The 19,969-nt window shown below is 37.2% G+C and overlaps 1 protein-coding gene across 5 annotated transcripts in view; it reads left to right on the plus strand.

Annotated features, from left to right (window-relative positions):
• The window catches only part of CRACDL (CRACD like), a 138,666-nt gene that overhangs the window by 77,623 nt on the left and 41,074 nt on the right, over positions 1-19,969 (plus strand). For 4 of the 5 annotated variants that reach the window (XM_027072638.2, XM_027072639.2, XM_053200478.1 and 1 more), the window contains exons 2-3: positions 2,021-2,100; positions 14,454-14,622. In XM_027072638.2, the coding sequence (XP_026928439.1) occupies positions 2,031-2,100; positions 14,454-14,622 (239 nt within the window). In that variant the 5' untranslated portion in view covers positions 2,021-2,030. Of the gene's footprint in view, positions 1-2,020; positions 2,101-10,065; positions 13,550-14,453; positions 14,623-19,969 lie in introns of those variants that run through there. The other variant, XM_053200479.1, reaches the window with a different exon arrangement.

Raw genomic sequence — 19,969 nt, forward strand, 5'->3', positions numbered from 1 at the left:
GTGTACGGAAACAACTGATTTTTATGTGTTCATTTTGTGTCCTGCAACTTTGCTGAATTCATTTATTTGTTCCAACAGTTTTTTTTAATATGAAATTTATTATCAAATTGGTTTCCATACAACACCCAGTGCTCATCCCAAAAGGTGCCCTCCTCAATACCCGTCACCTATCCTCCCCCCACAACCCCCCGTCAACCCTCAGTTTGTTCTCACAGTTTTTTGTATGGGGGAGGGGCAGTCTTCAGGGTTTTCTACATATAAGATCATGTCATCTGTGAATAGACTTACTTAACTTTATTTCTTCCTTTTCAAGTTGGATGCTTTCTAGTTCTTTTTCTTGCCTAATCTCCCTGGCTAGAACTTCTAGTACTGTGTTGAATAGAAGTGGTGAGAGGTACTCTTGTCTTGTTCCTGATCTTAGAGGAAAAGCTTTCAGTTTTTCACTGGTGAGGATAATGTTCATTGTGGGTTTGTCACATGTGGCCTTTATTATGTTGAGTTTCCTTCTATTCCTGGGTTTGTTTTTTGTTTGTTTTGTTTTGTTTTTAGTATTTTTATCATGAAAGGGTGTTGAATTTTGTCAGATATTTTTTTCTGGATCAATTGAGGTGATCATGTGGGGTTTTTTCCCTTGATTCTGTTGACCAGATATTTTTAGGGAGCTAAATTATATGCAAACTAAGAAACAAAGCCAGTGGAGCTTTGTTCACCTTTTCAGGAATTGTCTGGTCAGAAGATGGACATTTTGGCATTATTATTAAAGACCTAAATGTTAGACCCAACTCTGGCAAAAACCAACGAGTCCTTTGCTCTGTTAAATATTTTCTTTGTATTTCTCCTATTATTTCCCATTATGCGCTGTGTACAAGTGCTAAATGTTAATTGGTTAGTTAGATATTTGAGCCCCCTTTTAAAGTCTGAGGATTCATAGTAACTGCCAATAAGAAATAGCTTTCCATATAAATGGTGAGTTAGTATGTGTGGGGTAGAGGACACTGTTTTAAAGTCAACTATGAAAGAGGCAGGGACACAGCTTGAATTTTATTTCCATGAAGAGTCAGGGCTTTTTAATTTAGGAAGAAACCATGGAACTATGTGGATGAAATGATAATAATATCTGGGATGATTTGTTTTGAAATAACCTTGTGGGAGTGGGAGGGGGAGAAGGTGTAAAAATGAAACAAGAGTGACAATATGTTAAGTTCATTATATATTCTCTGTATTTTTGTATCTGTTTGAGATTTCTCATAATAAAAAGTTCAGAAAAGAAACTCAATGTAAATTAATGATGATGTTGCAGCTTTATATGGAAATACTTCATAGCCGTTACAGTTAACACTTATGAAGAATTTTAATGATATGATATAAGAAAACCAGGAAGTCAGTCTTCCTAACAAGGTATATGTGTGCATGTACACACACATATCTGTGTAGACAAAAATATTGGAAGGAAATTCAAACATTAATTGGAGTAACCTTGGTCAAGGTGGGATTATGGATGATTTTCGTTCTCTGTACTTTTTACAGTGAATAAGAGAAAAACATCAAAGTATAACTGACGTACAGAGTTATATTAGCTTCAGGTGTACAATGTAATGATTCAACGTTTCTGTACATTGGTCAGTGCTCATCATGATAAGTGTACTGTTAATCTCCTTTATCTGTTTCACCCATGAAGAAAACAATTTCCAAAAAAGCTTTTGTGAAGGAAAGGAATCAAATCTGCATTGTATAATTTGGTCAAGCATTTTTTCTAGTTAAATGTTTTCCATGAACTCTGATCAGTGATTAGATAAACACCTATGTGTTTATCTTGTGGCTATTAATCTATGTGGCTATTAATCTTGAGCTGTGGGCATGGTTTTGGCCTATACTGTGCTGTACTCTGCCCTGGAATCTGTCTTTGATGGGGTGTGTGCAGGTGAGGTCCTGGGCAAAAAGCAGTCACCAAAACCATTTTACTCATTGTTGACTTCTGTTAAGCATGTCCCTTTTAACATGAATTTCCATTTGATTTTAGTGAACTGGATATGATCTCCACGAGGGTGATGGACATTAAGCTTCGAGAAGCTGCAGAAGGCCTTGGGGAGGACAGCACGGGTAAGGTCCTCACTACCCCTGTTCTGAGAAGAACCCATGTTTGGTTATGGGGCAGGGAGAGGGGCTGATGGAGCCAAGCTTTTGGGGTTCTGTGTGTGGAGAGTGGGGGTTCAGTTCACAATGTGTCCAAACACCCCACACCCTTCACTATGACTGGAGAGCACATCCAGATTATTTAAGGCCACTCAGGGCAGTACTCCTTTGCTTCTCTGTCACACACAGGGAGGTTTTAAAGTCATTTTCCTCATTCCTGGAGGCAAATCTGTCCCCATGTTTGGCTGACTTGAAAGCAAGGAAGAACAATTCATTGGAGTCACTTATCATCCAAGAACATCCAAAGAATCAGTAGGATGTTGGGAAAAGCACGATATGGCCTGATCATGCAGAAGAAATAATATTATCAAGACAGAGCCTTTGCTGTCTCTCTTTCATGGCTTTGATTCTCCTTCAGAGAACATTATTATACCCCCTACCAAGCTAAATACCAGGCTCCCTACCAAGCCAAATTCCATCATCTCATTACATGTTCTCTGTGTTACCTGATTAGTAATTGGTTCACTGTTTTCCATAAATTGCTATTTGTCTAGACAGAGTTGCAAAATTGACCTTAAAAATTTTGATCTCCCCACAATGTACCTTTTTCTTAGGTTAGCCATTTATACTCCCCTTATCTCAGTAACAAAGATCTCCATCACTTTCTTGTTTAAAGTTAAAATGCTAAAAAGTAAAAATAAAGTTAAAATGCTAGTAGTGATTTTCTTTGTTGTACTTTAGTGGGAACAGCTTCCAATAATATTAAATCCTAGATGCTAACCCTTAGCTTCAAATATTAATTTCATTAAAGAGTCTATTTCATATATGATAGGTAGATTTTCCTTATTATTCCATATTAGAACTACTTTTCCTCTGTCACATTTTGGTAGACAACAAATAAGCCTTAAATATAAGGTGAGGTTTTAAAAATTAACTCTGATGGAGGCACCTGGGTGGTTCAGTCAGTTGAGCATCTGGCTCTTGATTTTGGCTTAGGTCTGAGCTTGGATGTGTAGGTCTTGATTCCAGGTTTGTGAGATAGAGCCCTACATCAGGCTCTGTGCTGAACATGGAGTCTGCTTAGGATTCTCTCTCTCTGTCCCTTTGCCCCTCTGTCTCACTCTCTGTCTCTCTCTCTCTCAAATAAAAATAAAAAAATAAAAATAAATCCTGAGAGAGAAAATGGAATTTCAAAATTTCTCATATTACAGGATACTGAATTATTTCTGATTTTAAACAAAAAATACTCTTTGAAGAAGCATTTCATTAGTCATTAGTCTGAAACAACCTCCATAAATGCTAGTTTGGGATGGTTACGGAGGCTACCATGAAGAATCAGTTTTAAAAACAAATTTTTTTAACATTTATTCATTTTTGAGAGACAGAGTGTGAACAGGGGAGGGGCAGAGAGAGAGGGAGACACAGAATCCAAAGCAGGCTCCAGGCTCTGAGCTGTCAGCACAGAGCCTGATATGGGGTTCGAACCCACGAACCTTGAGATCATGACTTGAGCTGAAGTCAGACACTTAACCAACTAAGCCACTGAGGTGCCCCTTTGATAAATTTTTAAAAAATGTTTATTTTACTTTTGAGAGAGAGAGAGAGAGAGAGAGAGAGAGAGAGAGAGAATGAATGGGGGAGGGGCAGAGAGAGGGGGAGACACAGAATCTGAAGCAGGGTTCAGGCTCTGAGCTGTCAGCACAGGGCCCGACGTGGGGCTCAAACTCATGGACTGCAAGATCATAACCTGAACTGAAGTCAGACTCTTAACTGACTGAGCCACCCAGGTACCCCTATAATCAATTTTTAAAAAGAAAGAGAGAAATTAAATATTATTTTTTTCTGAACAATAATAAGTTAAGTTATTCAGGTCAACTCCTTCCCATTTAAAATTTGAAATTCTAGATAAGCTTCAACAAATGAGGTTGGGAAAACTGGATAGCCACATGCAAAAGAATGAAACTGGATCACTTTCTTTCACATATACAAAAATAAACTAAAAAAATCATAAAATTAAAAAAAATAAACTCCAAATGAATTAAGGACCTAAATGTGAGGCCTGAAAACACAAAAATTCTTGAAGCGAGCATAGGCAGTAATCTCTCTGACATTTTTCTAGAAATGTCTCCTGAGGCAAGGGAAATTAAGGCAAAAATGAACTATTGATACTACATCAAAATAAAAATTTTCTGCACAGCAAAGGAAATAGTCCTTTCCTTTAGTCCAAAACTAAAAGGCAACCTACTGAATGGGAGAAGATATTTGCAAATGACATATCTGATAAAATATTAGTATCCAAAATATGTAAAGAACTGATACAACTCAATATTCACAAAACAAATAATCCAGTTAAAAAATGGACAGAAGACATGAATAGATATTTCTCTAAAGAAGACATACAGATGGCCAACAGACACATGAAAAGATGCTCAGCATCACTCGTCATCAAGGAAATGCCCACCAAAACTACAATGAGATATCACTTCACACCTAACAGAATGGTTAAAATCAACAACACAAGAAACAACAGGTGTTGGTGAAGATGTAGAGAAAAAAGCATCTTCTTGCATTGTTTGTGGGAATGCAAATTGGTGCAGCCATTACAGAAAGCAGTATGGAGCTTCCTCAAAAAATTAAAAATAGAACTATCCTACAATCCAGAAATCACACTATTGGGTATTTACTCCCAAAACACAAAAACACTAACTCAAAGGGATACATGCACCCCTATGTTCATTGTAGCACTATTTGAAATACACAAACTATGGAAGCAGCTGAAGTGTTCATCAATAGATGAGTAGATGAACAAAAAGTGGTATACACACACATATACACACATATGTGCACACACACACACACACACACACACATACATACAGTGGACTGTTATTCAGCCATAAAAAAGAATGGAACCTTGCCATTTGCAACATGGATAGAGCTAGAGAATATAATGCTAAGTGTAATAAGACAGAGAAAGACAAATAATCATGTGATCTCACTCATTTGTGGAATTTAATTAACAATACAAATGAGCAAAGGGGGAAAAAAGAGAGACAAACCAAGAATCAGACCCTTAACTATAGAGAACAATTTGATGGTTACCAGAGGGAAAGTGGGAGAGGGGATGGGGGAAATAGGGAATGTGGATAAAAGAGTATCATGATGGAAAAAAAATAAAATGAGAAAAAATTTATCACTTACCATGATGAAAAAAAATGAGAAAAAATTCTAGGTAAGACCATTTACCTCTTAAAAATCTTTTTAAAAGTAAGAAATAAGATAGCCAGAATTGAAAGAGAAATGGTGATCTGCAGAGATAAGTGGTCATAGAAACCACTTTTGCCCTCAGATCATTGATCAATGTTGGAAATTTTGAATTTCATTTTCATGTCTTCATGGAGTGATAGATGAGAGAAAGGGTCAGATATCAAAGTACATGTCTGTACAAGGTGGGCTGTCTAACAGAAGACCCTCTTGACTCGAAGGTGGGAGCCCAAGGAGCAGTAAAATCAGAGTAAGTGTGAATAAGAGGTAAAGCACCTCTTTATGGATTTGTAGCTTGAGTTTGTATCACTTAGGTAATTTAGAGAATCTCAACCCTTGAACTTGGCTAATATTATTCCTAGACTGGATGTGACTATAGGTACCTTGTCGAATCAGACAATCTTTTTTGAAGAACAGTACCTCTACCTAGACTTCAAAATATTACAGAAAATAATATTTTCAAAAAGTTCCATGACAAACACAGTCAGTGATAACCACATATATAAAGCCATAGGGCACCATGAGTGAGAAGCAACATGTTCTAGGTTTAATTAGGTCTCCCCAAAAATCATATATTGAAGTCCTGACCCCTGGCACCTCAGAATATGACCTTATTTGGAAGTTGGGTCATTGCAGATGGAGTTAGTTAAGAAAAGGTTATACTGGAATATGGTGGGCCCCTAACCTACTGTGACTGATGCCATTATCAAAAGGGGAAATATGGACATAGACACGCACACAAGGAGAACACCATATGAAGATGAAGTCCTATCAGGGTGGTGGCATCTACAGGACATGGAATGTCAAAAATTGCCAGCAAACCACCAGAAGTTAGAGGATGGAATAGATGTCACGGCCCTTTCAAGGAAGCAAACCATGCCAATAACACCTTAATCTCAAACTTCTAGCCTCCAGATCTGGGAGGCAATACACCTCTGTTGTTTAAGCTGCTCAGTTTGTTCTATTTTGTGACAACAGCCCTAACAAACTGGCACACAGGAGAAACGGGGTACCTGGATGGCTCACTTGGTTAAGTGTCCAACTTTTGGTTTCAGCCCAGGTCATGATCTTGTGGTTTGTGAGTTCGGGCCCGCATCAGGCTCTGCGCTGGCGGTATGGAGTCTGCTTGGGATTCTTTCTCTCCATCTCTCTCTGCCCCTTCCCCACTCACGCTGTCTCTGTCTCAAAATAAATGGATAAAATTTTTAATAAAAAAATACACAGCAGAAACAAGAGAAACATAAAAGATACACAAAAGAATCAAATACCAGAATGATCAAATATATGCTATAAAGCAATTGTGCATAGTAACTATGTTTAAAGATAATTTTAAAAAGTTTGAAAATATTTGGAAGGAACAGAGAACTATGAAAAGTGTCATAACACTCAGCCAGTGCTCTAAGGGAGATAAGTAAATGGGATACAGATAGAAGGAAGAAGTGAAATTATCTTTATTTGCAGATGACATGATTATACAAAATATCAAAAAAGTACTTAGATCTCTTAAGCAAGGTTAGCAAGATAGCAAGATACAGGTCAATATACAAATATCAATTGTATTTCTGTATAACTAGCAGTGAAAAATTATAAAACTGAAATTTTTAAAAGTACAGTTTACAATAGCACAAATAAAAATAAATACTTAGGCACATATCTAACAACATGTATGCAGGACCTGTGTACTGAAAAAAAAATTGTTTAAAGAAAGACCTAGGTCAACAAAGACGTAAATACGTGGAGTGATATATTATGTGTTGTGGACTGAATACTTGTGTCCCCACATTCATGTTAAAATCCGAATACCACCATGTGATGATATTAGGAGGGTGGGGCCTTTGGGAGGCAATTAGGCCATGAGGGTGGAACCCTCAAGAATGGAATTGGTACCCTTATCAGAAGAGACCAAAGAGCTACTTGCTTTCTTTCTGCCACTTACAGACACAGTGAGAAGTTGCAATCAGCAACCTATAAGAGAGCCCCAAAAGAAGCCCACCGTGGTGCCTCCCTGATCTCAAACTTCTAGCTTCCAGAACAGTGAGCAATGAATTTCTGTTACTCATAAGCCACCCAGTCTATGGCACTTTATTACAGCAGCCTGAACGGACTAAAACTACATTTACAGATTAGACAGTTGTGTTGCTAAAATGTCAGTTCTCCCCCCACTGAGCTGCAGAATGGTGTGTTAGTACATGTGGGGTAGAATATACTGTTGCTACGTCTGCTGTGGAAGGCTGGACCCAGATCAGTGATCTACAGCAAGAATATTGACCAGTGATCATTTATTTAATTTCCATGAAAAGTCAGAGATTTTTTTATTTAGGACAAAGCCAAATCCGTATAGATGAAGTGATAATAGTATCTGGGAGGATTTGCTTTGAAATAACCTGGCAGGGATGAGGAGGAGAAGAAAGAGTAAAGATGAAACAGTCATAATCCCAGCAGGATATTTTTCCAACATTGACAAACTGGTTTCAAAATTTACATGAAAATGCAAAATAACCAGAATAGTAAAAACAGTTTTGGAAAAGAACAAAATTGGAGGACTCACATTACCTGATTTCAAGACTTACTCATAAGCTGCAATAACGAAGCCAAGCGTGGTAATATTGATGAAAAGGGTGGATGTATAGAGCTACAATAGTGTCCAAAAATCAACCCATACAAATGTGGTAAGTTGATCTTTGACAAAAATGCAAAAGTGATTCAAGGGAAAGAGGATTATCTTTTCAACATGGTTGAACATTTTTTCAGCATGGTTATCTTTTCAACATGGTGCTAGAGCAAATTAAACATCCAATGTAAAAAAAAAAAAAAAAGAACTTTGACCTCTACTTCACAGATGATACAAAAGTTAATTTAAAATATATCAAGGGCATAAATGCAGCACTATTAAACCTTTCAAAGAAAACAGAAAATATTTGTGACCTGGAATTATATAAGAGTTCTTAGGACACTTCAATGCCTAAATTGGACTTCAGTACAATTGAAAACTTTTTATCTATGAAAGACCCTGTTAAGAAAATGAAAAGACTTGCTTTGGATCCTGTGTCTCCCTCTCTCTCTGCCCCTTCCCCACTTGTGCTCTGCCTCTCTCTCTCTCTCAAAAATCAATAAACATTTTTAAAAATTACAAAAAAAGAAAGAAAGGAAGGAAGCAAGGAGGGAAGGAAGGAAGGAGGGAAGGAAGGAAGGAAGAAAAAAAGAAAATGAAAAGACAGAGGCACCTGAGTGGCTCATTCTGTTGAGTGTCTGACTTTTGGTTTCAACTCAGGTCCTAATCCCAGGGTTGTGGGATTGAGCCCTGCATTGAGCTCCATGTTGAGCGTGGAGCCTGCTTAAGATTCTCTATCTCCCTCTGCCTCTGCCCTTCTCCCCTGCTCATATACACACTCTCTCTCAAATTAAAAAAAGAAAGAAAGAAAAAAGAAAATGAAAAGACAAGTCCAAGGCTGGGAGGAAATATTTATAAATCACCCTTGACAAGCGACTTGTATTTAGAACTCTCAAAATTGAACACTAGGAAAACAAATAACCCAAATAAAAAATAGGCAAAGGTTTTAAAGGATGCTTTACCAGAAGATACACAGATGCCAAATAAGCTCATGAAAAAGTGCTCAACATCTGTAGCCATTAGGTAATGCAAGTTAAAACTACAATGAGATACTGTTGTACATCTATTAGAATGGCAAAGCAAAACAACAACACATCCAACAGTAGCAAGTGCTGGAGGATGCAGGGCAGCTGGAACTCTCATACTGCTGTTGGGAATGCAAAATGGTACAGCCACTTTTGAAAATATTTCAACAGTTTCTTATCAAATTAAACATACACTTAGTCTGTGACCCAGCGATCCTGCTCTTAGGTATTTGCCTAAGAGAAACGAAAACTTACGTTTACACAGAAACCTGTACCAACTTTATTCATAATTGCCAAAAACTGCAATGAATCCAAATGCCCTTCAACTGCTCAATGTTTAAATAAAGTGGTACATCCCTACAATGGAATAGGGCTCGGTAGTAATAAGGAACAAATTACTGCTTGACGTAACTACATGGATTCTTGTGCTGAGTGAAAGAAGCCAGAATCAAAAGGACAGATACTGTATGAATCAATCTATATGACATTCTGGAAAAGGCAAAACTATAGGAACAGAGAAGATATCAGTGGTTTCCAGGGGTTAAAGACCGGGGAAGGGTTTGGATACAAAAGGGCAGCCTGAAGGGTGATGGTATAATTCTGTATCTTGAGATCATTATGCAGCTCTATGTGTACCAAAAAGAGTAAATTTAACTTGTAATATTTAAAATAACTTAAAAAATTATATGCCAGATTTGAAAACCATCAAATGGATTTTTATAGAAATATGAAAAACTAGGGGCGCCTGGGTGGCTTAGTCAGTTAAGCATCTAACTCTTGGTTTCAACTCAGGTCATGATCTCATAGTTTGTGAGTTCGAGCACTGCATTGGGCTCTGCGCTGACAGCATGGAGCCTGCCTGAGAGTCTCTCTTTCCCTCTCTCTCTGCCCCTCCTCTGCTCTCTCTGTCTCTCAAAATAAATAAAACTTAAAAAACTATTTAAAAAGAGAAATAAGAATAACTGTTACAATTAGAAAGTTATTGGATGAGTTTAACAGCAGATTATATCAGCTCAGGATAGATTAATCATAAGAAAGTAGACAGAAAAGGGGTGCCTGGATGGCTCAGTGGGTGGAATGTGGAACTCTTGATCTCAGGGTTATGAGTTTGAGCCCCTGTAGGGTGTAGAGATTACTTAAAAAAATTTTAAAAAGCATACAGAATATAGAATAGAATGGTAAAATGATGGGAGGTACAGAAGAGAAGAGGCATAGAGATAAGTGAAAGGATGTAATGTATATCTGAGCAGTCTCAAGAGAGGAGAGAGTAGCAGAGAATATTCTAGAATTTAGAAAAAGATGACCCAATCCACAGATTCAAGAAACTGAATAAACCCCAAGAAGGATACGTAAAAGGAAAATCCGTGCAGAGTGAAATTATAGAAAATCAAAGACAAAATGAAAAATCAGTGTGAGAAAAAAAGATTACCTTCAAAGAAGCAAAAAGCTGATGACTGACTTCTCAACCACACAACAGAAGCCACCAAACAGTGAAATAATATTTTCAATATTATTGAAAGAATAAGTTTGAAAAACTAACTGCCAACCTAGAAAATTATACCCAGGAAAAATATATTTTAGGAATGAAGGAAATATAAGGCGTTTTCAGACAAGCAAAAACTGAATTTGTCATCAGTAGACCCTCTCCAAATCAGATTGTAAAGGAAAATTGTCCTAGATGGAAAGTCTGGAATACAAGAAGGAATGGTGAGCAAGGAAACTGAGAAACAAACAGATATATCTGAATGAACATGGAAGAGTTTTTTAAAAAGTGAAAACAAAATAGGACATATAAATAGGATTAAAGTATTCTAAGTTCCTTGTTTTGTCCCATAATAGAATACATAGTATGATTTCTAGGGCAATTACTGAAAAAAACAGAGATTAAAGACAGCTTACAAACTCATAGTGGGAAGAACAGAATAACTTTTAAAAGTCAGCTAATCCAAAGGATGGCAATAAAGGAGAGTAAGAAAAAAACACATAAGATGTAGTCTTGTTTTTATTAACGTATCAGTAATTACAGTAAGTATAAGTAGGCTAATTATATTAATTGTTCCAGTTAGACTTAAAGATCATCAGATTGGATTTCTACAACTCTAAGTCCTATACATAAAGATTCAGAAGAGTTGAGAGTAAAAGGATAGAAAAACATGTATCTTGTAAACACTAGGAAAAAGGAAGCTGGATAGATGTGTTAATAGCAGTCAAAACAAAATTTAAGGCAAAAAGCATCACTAAAGATAAAGAGGGCCATTTCACAAAAGGTTCAGTTTCCCAGCGAGATAATAATTGCAACTTTCTCTACTCATTGTAATGTTAAAAGTTATGGAGAAGAAATTGACAGTTAAATAAAAATAAAATCTGCAATCAGAGTGTGTTTTGTTTTTTTTTTTGAAAGAGAGTATAAGTGGAGGAGGGGCAGAGGGAAGAGGTTGAGAGAGAATCTTAAGCAAGCTCCAAGCCCAGAGTGGAGCCTGATGTGGGGCTCAGTCTCACAACTATGAAATTGTGACATGAGCTGAAATCAAGGGTTAGATGCCTAACCAACTGAGCCACCTAGGCACCCCCAAGAGAGGATTATTTTTAATACATTTCCATCAGTAATTGATAGAACAAATGTATTTTAAAAAATTAATAAAGATGAAACATATTTAGACAACACAAAAAGTAAAGGGCTTGTCCTAATTGACATGTATAGAACATTGGCAGAAATACATGATTTTCAAGCACACTGGGAACATTTACCAATTTATGGTAAAGGCCATGAAGCAAATCTCAACAAATTTGAATGGTTTCAAATAATACAGAGCAATTCTCTGACCACAGTACACTTAAGCTGGAAGTCAATAACAGAAAGATAGTAAGAAAATCCCCAAGGGTTTGGAAATTAAGATCTACTTTCCTAAATAACCTCTAGGTCTAAGAAGGTATTATAATGGAAATTAAAAAATATTTCAACCAAACAACAATGAAAATCTATCAAAACATGTGGATGCAGCTAAACGAGGTTTAGGGGGAGATATATTGCCTTAAATGTGCCTTAAATATAAAATGCGTTAATAAAATAAATAAATGCCTTAAATATAAAAACAAAAAAGCCTAAAAATTAATTAGCTAAGTATTCATCTCAAGAAGTTAAAAAGAAAGCACAGTACCTGAAGACAGTAGGAGGAAGGAAAGAGTAAGAACAGAAATTGTCACAACAAAAAATAAACATGAAGTAGAGAGAATTAACAAAGCCAACTTTTTTTTAAAGGCAAATAAAGTTGACCTCTGGTGAACTCATCAAGGAAAAATGAGGCACAAATAATTAATACCAGAGCTGAGGAAGGGGGTTTTATATCAGGTGGTGTGGATGCTAAAACAATATAAGGATATTATTAATAACTATATGCCAATATAGTGAAGTTGAAAATTTAGAAAAAATAGGCAAATTCCTAGAAAAACGTAGCCTCATAAAACAGATTCGAGAAGTAGAAAATCCAAATAGTTCCTATAACCCACTAGAGAAACTGAATTTAACAGCCTAGCAGTGAACAAACCTAACACGAATAGGCCCCAGTTGGATGGCTGACTAACCAACCACTGCAATTCAGACAAGAGTGTTACCTTCTGGATCTTTGTAGCCACTCATTTTTAACCCAGAAATACCATGTTTGACTGCATAGGGTAATAAAGCTGCACTGTGTATTCAGACCTTCATGGATGCAAACCTATTTATCAGCTAGGCAAAGGTCAGATGGTATCCTAGCAAATGCAGAAAACTCTTAAGAGTCTTTCCAAATCATAAACTGTCATTGAGAACCATCAGTTAACAACATAAGCATTATGTGATTATTAAGGTAAGGAAACTTCCACTAGAAGTTAAGAAAGTTTGGCTACATGTAGGATTGATTTCCCTTTGGGCAGGGATCTGCTCCCCCTAAGGTAATATAGGGACCCCAGCTAGAGTAATCCTAAGTCATTCTGCACATTAAGGCAAGATCATGTAAACTTCCTAAGGGGACATTCATATAAATGTAAAGATCCTGGGGTGGGGGGCAGTTAAAAAGGAGTTCAGCTCACAAAATTATTTACTTATAAAACTAATAAATTGTTTCAGCAAATGTTCAGAATATGTTAGACAGTACCCTGGTGATCTCTGATGTTGCATCCTTCTGCTGTTAGTTCTCATAAATATTCAGAAGGAGAGGAATGAAGATCCCTGAGCTGCTAATGTGATGTCACAGGATCCTGGAGATGATAGAGACTAAAGGAGGTTGAGACTAAAGGAGGCATCAGAGAAGAGATAACGAAATGTTTCAAAGTGTTGTAAATTCTAACAATCCAGGAAACGTGGCAGAGTGGGACTCAGTGTTTCCACCACAGTTTGACATGTTTTTTTCACCCAGAGTTGTTAGCTCCTCCTGGCATCGGGCACTCCAGTGAGCACCAGGAGGCTGGCCCTCCTCTGTCCCTGGTGTGCATGTTCATGCTAAATGAAGCAGTTGAAGACTATTTGGAAAACAATAATGTGAGTTATCACATGGCCTTTACCTCACCAGGACTTTTTGCTTTTGGCTATGTATATTTAGATATTAAAACTTACTTTTGTTTGTACAGTGGAATATTATTCAACAATTAAAGTAAGAATGCATACTAACACATGTATCATCAATGCAAAATTCAGAAGCAGTTCATGGAATGAAAGAAGCCAGACCAAAGAGTATATTCCACTCATGCAATACAGTATGTGTTATATGAATTCAAGATGATTCTACTGTATGTATGATTCCACTCATGCAATACAGTATGTGTTATATGAATTCAAGAATGGGCAAAACAACTGTGTAGTGATAAGAAATGAGTGGTTGCATCAAAAACAATAAACTAGGGGCACTTGGGCTTAGTTGGTTGAATGTCCAGCTCTTGATTTCAGCTCAGGTCATGATCCCAGGGTTGTGGGATTGAGCCTTACGTCAGGCTCCATGCTTGAGCATGGAGCTTGCTTAAGATTCTCTCCCTTCCTCGGCTCCTCTTCCTCCCTTGTACTCTTGCTCTCTCTCTCTACAATAAAAAGCATTAAAAAAATAATACTCTTTAGGAATAAATTTAACCAAGAAGGTGAAAGATCTGTTTAAAAAGAAAGAAAGAAAGAAACCTGGTTTCATATGAGAGAATGATTGCTTGTGGTTTGATTCTGTGATCATGCTCCAGAGCTTTCTTGGCTCTCTTATGAAATGTCCAAAATAAACAAATCAGGATTGTTTTCAGGTGTGCAAAAATGGCACTCTGTGTAGTTCCTATACTTCTGTGTGGTAAAAGAACTTTCCAGGAGTGCATAATTGACGCACAGACAGAAATATTGCTCTCTGCCCTTCTCTGGTACACACCTTGCGCATGCTTCATAAGTACTCACATGTGTTCTTTCTGCACAGGGAAGAAAAAGTCCAAGTTCAAAACATTTAAGAAGTTCTTCGGGAAGAAGAAGAGAAAGGAATCACCATCTTCCACAGGAAATAGCACCTGGAAACAAAGTCAGGCGAAGAGTGAGGTCATTGCCATTGAGTCAGGGCCAGTGGGCTATGACTCAGAGGATGAGCTCGAGTAAGTTGCCTTGTCCATCCTTCAGGCACATGTGGCCCAATAAGCAGGGGTTGGGGGGAGCATAGGAGGACCCAAATACTCTGTCTCATGGTCTTGAAGATTGACTGGAGTTGTGAGTATATTTCCTTCCAAGGGAATTCCACTGGAAGCTCTTCCAAGGCGGTTGTATTTTCTGTCTTTTCTTACATAGGGATGGAGAAAGTTAGGGGAAAACATGAACAGGTACCTGCTATGTCCCAGGTGCTGTATTTATTAGAAGTCTGCAACCACTATGGGATAGGAGGTGAGATCTGCCACTTTATAAATGAGCAAACCAAGCTTTAGAGACATTTTGGAGAACTTGCCCATTGTCCTGCAACTGAAAGTGGCAAGATTAGGATATACACCATTATTTTATTTGACCTAAAAATTCTCCATTAGAAGGAGAGAGGGGTGGAGGGAAGGTTTCTTGCTGTTCAGTCTTAGAAAAATCATCCAAAAGTATTGTTAGATATAACAGAACCAATAAGTATGAAAATTTGGGGAAATCTAGTGAAGAAATCCTTATTTTTAGAACGTGTACTTCATCAAAATATAGTTATAATACACTTGCTTCCAGCAGTTATTTCTGTGAATAAAAGGGGGAAAAATTTGTTGCTATGCAAACTTAAAAAAAATTTTTTTATTTAAATCCAAGTTAGTTAACATATGGTATAATAATGGTTTCAGGAGCAGAATTTAGTGATTCATCACTTACATATAACAACCCCCAGTGCTCATGCCAACAAGTGTCCTCCTTTAGATCCATCCCCATTTAGCACCCCCCACCTATCTCTCCTCCAGCAACCCTGAGTTTATTCTCTGTATTTAAGAGTCTTTTATGGTTTGCCTCCCTCTCTGTTTTTATCTTATTTTTCCTTCCCTTCCCCTATGTTCATCTGTTGTGTTTCTTAAATTCCACATACGAGTGAAATCATATGATATTTGTCTTTCTCCTACTGACTTATTTTGTTTAGCATAATACACTCTTAAGAGTTCCTTGCCTGTTTTTAGAAGAGTAGAAATTACACTGACCACTTGGTGGCACCAAATGACTGAAGAGGAAAGATTCAAGGTTTTTCTTTCAGGGTTTTTGTTTTCGTTTCTGTTTTTCCTGGTGCTAGCAAGGAGCAGGGTGGACCCACATAGCAATCTATGAAGAGTACCAAGGAAGGGCTGTACACACATTTTATTAGGCAGGGTGCTCTATATCCTTGGGCTGCGAGAAGTTGTCATGATCATATTGCTAATTATTAAATGTCTTCACTGGGCCAGCCCCAGGGAAATTATAATACTTTCCCCACCCACACCGTGTCTCTTTACCAGAACACACAGTGGCTGCTCCATCCAGGGAACAGGAACACAGCAGAGAGGCGAGCATGGTGTGTGCATGTGTGCATACATGTGTGTGTGTTTGTGTGAGAAATGACCTGTCCACTTGTGTGTCTCCTCTTTGTCACTGGAGCCCATGGAAAATGGGGACAGTTTCCCTTCTATCTTTATGTTCCCACCAGGGGCCAGGTCCTCAATTACTGGTCAAAGTTCACTGGAGTGATGCTAGGATAGGAGGCTTAGGGGTGGGGTCTGATGAATCCCGGGAAGTACAGTGTTTTTAGAGAACAGCACAGAGGATGAGACAAGATCTGTTTTCCCCCCAACTTCATTGAAAAATAATAGATGTATAACATTGTGGAAGTTTAAGGTGGATAATGTGTTGATTTAATACACAAGCATATTAAAAAATGACTACCACCGTAGAGCTAATACCTGCATCACATCACTTAATTATTACTTATTTATTGAGGTGGGAACATCTAAGATCTACTCTCTTAATAATTTCAAGTATATAATACAATAGTATTATCTATAACTGTACTATACAAACTGTGCTGTAGATCTCCCTAACTTCTTTGTCTTATAACTGGAAGTGTGTACCATTTCCCCCAGCCTACAGCCCCTGGTAACCACCATCCACTATGTGTTCTTATGAGTCTGACTTTTTTAGATTTTACATAAGTGAGATCCTACAGTATTTGTCTTTTTCTGTCTTGCTTGTTTCACTTAGCATAATGCCCTCAGTGTTCATCATGTTGTCACAAACCACAAGATGTCCTTCTTCCTAATGACTAACTAATATCCCAGGTACATATATGTAGACACACACATGCAAACTACATCTTCTTTCTCCATTCATCTGTTAATGGACACGTGGGTTGTTTCCATATTTTTGCTATTGTGAATAATGCTGCAGTGAACATAGGAATGCAGATATCTCTTCAAGATCCTATTTTCATTTCCTTTGGGTAATACCCAGCAGTGGACTTGCTGGATCCTGTGGTAGTTCTATTTTTAATTTTTTGAGGGGCCTCCATGCTGTTCTCCATGGTGACTGCACCAACTTCTATTCCCGCCAACAGTGCAGATGGGTTCCCTTTTCTCCACATTCTTGCCAACATTTATCTCTTATCATTTTGGTGATGGCCATTCTAACGGGCCTGATATTTGCATTTCCTCAATGATTAGTGATGTTGGGCATCTTTTCATGCGTCTGTTGGCCATTTATATGTCTTCTTTGGAAAAATGTCTGTTTGACTCCTCTTGGTTAAACAATTAAATCCTCTTGAATTGGATTGTTGTTGGTTTTTTTGCTATTGAGTTGTATGAGCTCTTTTTATATTTTGGATATTAATCTCTTATCAGATATATTATTTGTAAATATTTTCTCCCATTCTGTAGGTTGTCTTTTCATTTTGTTGATAGTTTCCTTTGTGCAGAAACTTTTAAATTTGATGTAGTCTCACTTGTTTATTTTTGCTTTTGTTGCCTTTGCTTTTGGTGTCAAATTCAAGAAGTTATTGCCAACACCAATGTCAAGGTCACTTACTATCTATGTGGTAACTCTTCTAGGAGTTTTATGATTTCGTGTCTTATGTGCAAGTCTTTAATCCATTTTTATTTTTTTATGCGGTAGAATGAAAAAATACTGAAACTGAAATTGCATGTTCAATTTCATTCTTTTGCTTGTGGCTATCCAGTTTTCCCAGCACCATTTATTGAAAAGACTATCCTTTTCTCATTGTATATTCTTGGCTGCTTTATTATAAATTAATTGACTATGTAAGGGACAAAATCTTAGGGGCAGTCTTTAGCCCCTTTGAGAGTCTGTGTGTGTGTCTTCTAGACTCTACAGCAATTTCTCATCCATCACCATGGGCAAAAGAGTTCCATTTGCCAACATACATTAATGCTGGCAAACCACATGGGACCCTGTGGTTTCAAAACGCTGATACCCATTTATTGTGTCTGTGTTGTTAAGCTTTCTAAGCCTCTTAATCTGTAATGATTTTCCCTCTTCCTCCCCCGCCACCCTGCTTTGTTTCATGTCATTGATCTGATGGAGAAGCCGGGTAATTTTCTCTGGCCAATATCCCACATTCTGGATTTGCTTTCTCTTGGTATGATTGAACTCATTTTTATAGTCTCTGAATCTCTTGCAAAATGTTAGATGGATCTAGATATTTAATTAGATTTAGGTTCAAGGTGGTACTGGATACTTACTGTCACATCACCTCATGAGGCACATACTCTCCGGTTGCCCCACTTCTCATGACACGAAGACTGAGCAGTGGGTTCAGGGGGTCTCTCTCAGTGTGATAGCTCTACAAACCTTCATATAGTGATTTTAACGCCTGCTTATGGTCATTGCCTAGATCCATTCTTTTATTGCACGATGGTGTTTTTTCTAATCCTGTCATGCATTCTGCATGTATTAGCTGGAATTTTTTTCATGAAGGAGACCTTTCCTTCATAAATTCCTTGGTTTCTCTGACATGCAGTTTTTCCAGGAAAGGCAGAATAATGCCTCGTTCTCCTTTTACCAATCTACCTTCAGAGTAATGACCTGGTTGGTACCCGAGCTGGTACCCTAACTTCGAACACTGACCAATGAGTTTTGTTTTTTATCTTTTCTGTTTTTTTTTTACATCATTGTGAGTGCATGGATTTTTATATATTTGATTTGCTTTAAACCATGACAGTCTTTATTCATTTTTATGCTCATAGTGTCTCATCTTGCACTTTGGAAGTCACTTCAAATTAGTTCCTGGGTTTTTTTTGACATGACCCCATTTGTCTTTGAATCTCCCCTGCTTTCCTGTACAATGAGAAATCCCAGGTTTATTTTGTGCGTTTCCTATCCTAGACCTAGTATCAGACATCTCTTCACATGGTCCTTTTTGGTGTGAAAATGGTCTTTAGAGACCATTCTGGCTGCTAGGGGTGATGATTTCTAGTTGGCTGTCATTGCTTCTAGACTTCTTCAGTAGGTATATTAGGAAACATGTTTTAAGAGAAAAATAAATCACTAACTCACTGGTATTTCCAGTTCAAGTTTAATAAGACAAAATTTTTACTTTGATTATTTGAATTCACTATTTTCTATACTAGGAATCTTGGTTCCTAGTGATATTAACAAAATTGTTCATTTTCTTTATTGTACAGTATACTAATAATAATTTCATTACCCCGCTTTAGGTTATAGGTTAGAGTATAGGTTACACTCTATAAGGATTGTCCTCTACTCTTTTTAAAAATCAATATTACTGGGACGCCTGGGTGGCTCAGTCAGTTGGATGACTGACTCTAGATTTTGGCTCAGATCATGATCCCACAGTTTGTGGGTTAGGGCCCCTGTGTCAGGCTCTGCAGTGCAGAGCTTGCTTGGGATTCTCTGTCTCCCAATCTCTCTGTTCTCTCTCTGCTCAAAAACAAATAAATAAATAAACTTTAAAAATGTTTTTAAAAATCAATATTGCTACCAATAAAACTGAGTACAATTTCTTATTTTTGTTTTTTGTTTTTGTTTTTTTTGTTGTTGTTGTTATTGGAATTTATCCTATTATGAACGTAGAGTCAAAAGCCACTTGGATGTTGAATTAAAATCACTTAAACTCATTCTTTTCTCTGTACAGTTATGCTAACAATGTGATATAAAATTAGGCTTCTTTGTTTCCGTTTGTTTTCTAATTTTAGAGATTATCTTATTTCCCTTTTTGTTTGATTTTGTCTTTTAACTACATAAAATGTTTACATAGTTTCAAAGACAAAATTGTAAATGTACAAGTAAGTACCTGGGAACCCTGTCTCCCAATCTTGTTTTGTCCTTCCCCCTAAAGATAACTATTTTTATTCATTTATTACTTATCTCTCTATTTTCATTTCTTAAAATATGCACAAACAACACATCTATTCACATATGTTCACCTATAGTCATACACCCCTTCCCCACATAGAGCTGACATGTTGTTCTGCACTCTGCTGTATTTTTCAC

Source organism: Acinonyx jubatus, chromosome A3 (assembly GCF_027475565.1).
Source record: "Acinonyx jubatus isolate Ajub_Pintada_27869175 chromosome A3, VMU_Ajub_asm_v1.0, whole genome shotgun sequence".
Lineage (NCBI taxonomy): Eukaryota > Metazoa > Chordata > Mammalia > Carnivora > Felidae > Acinonyx > Acinonyx jubatus.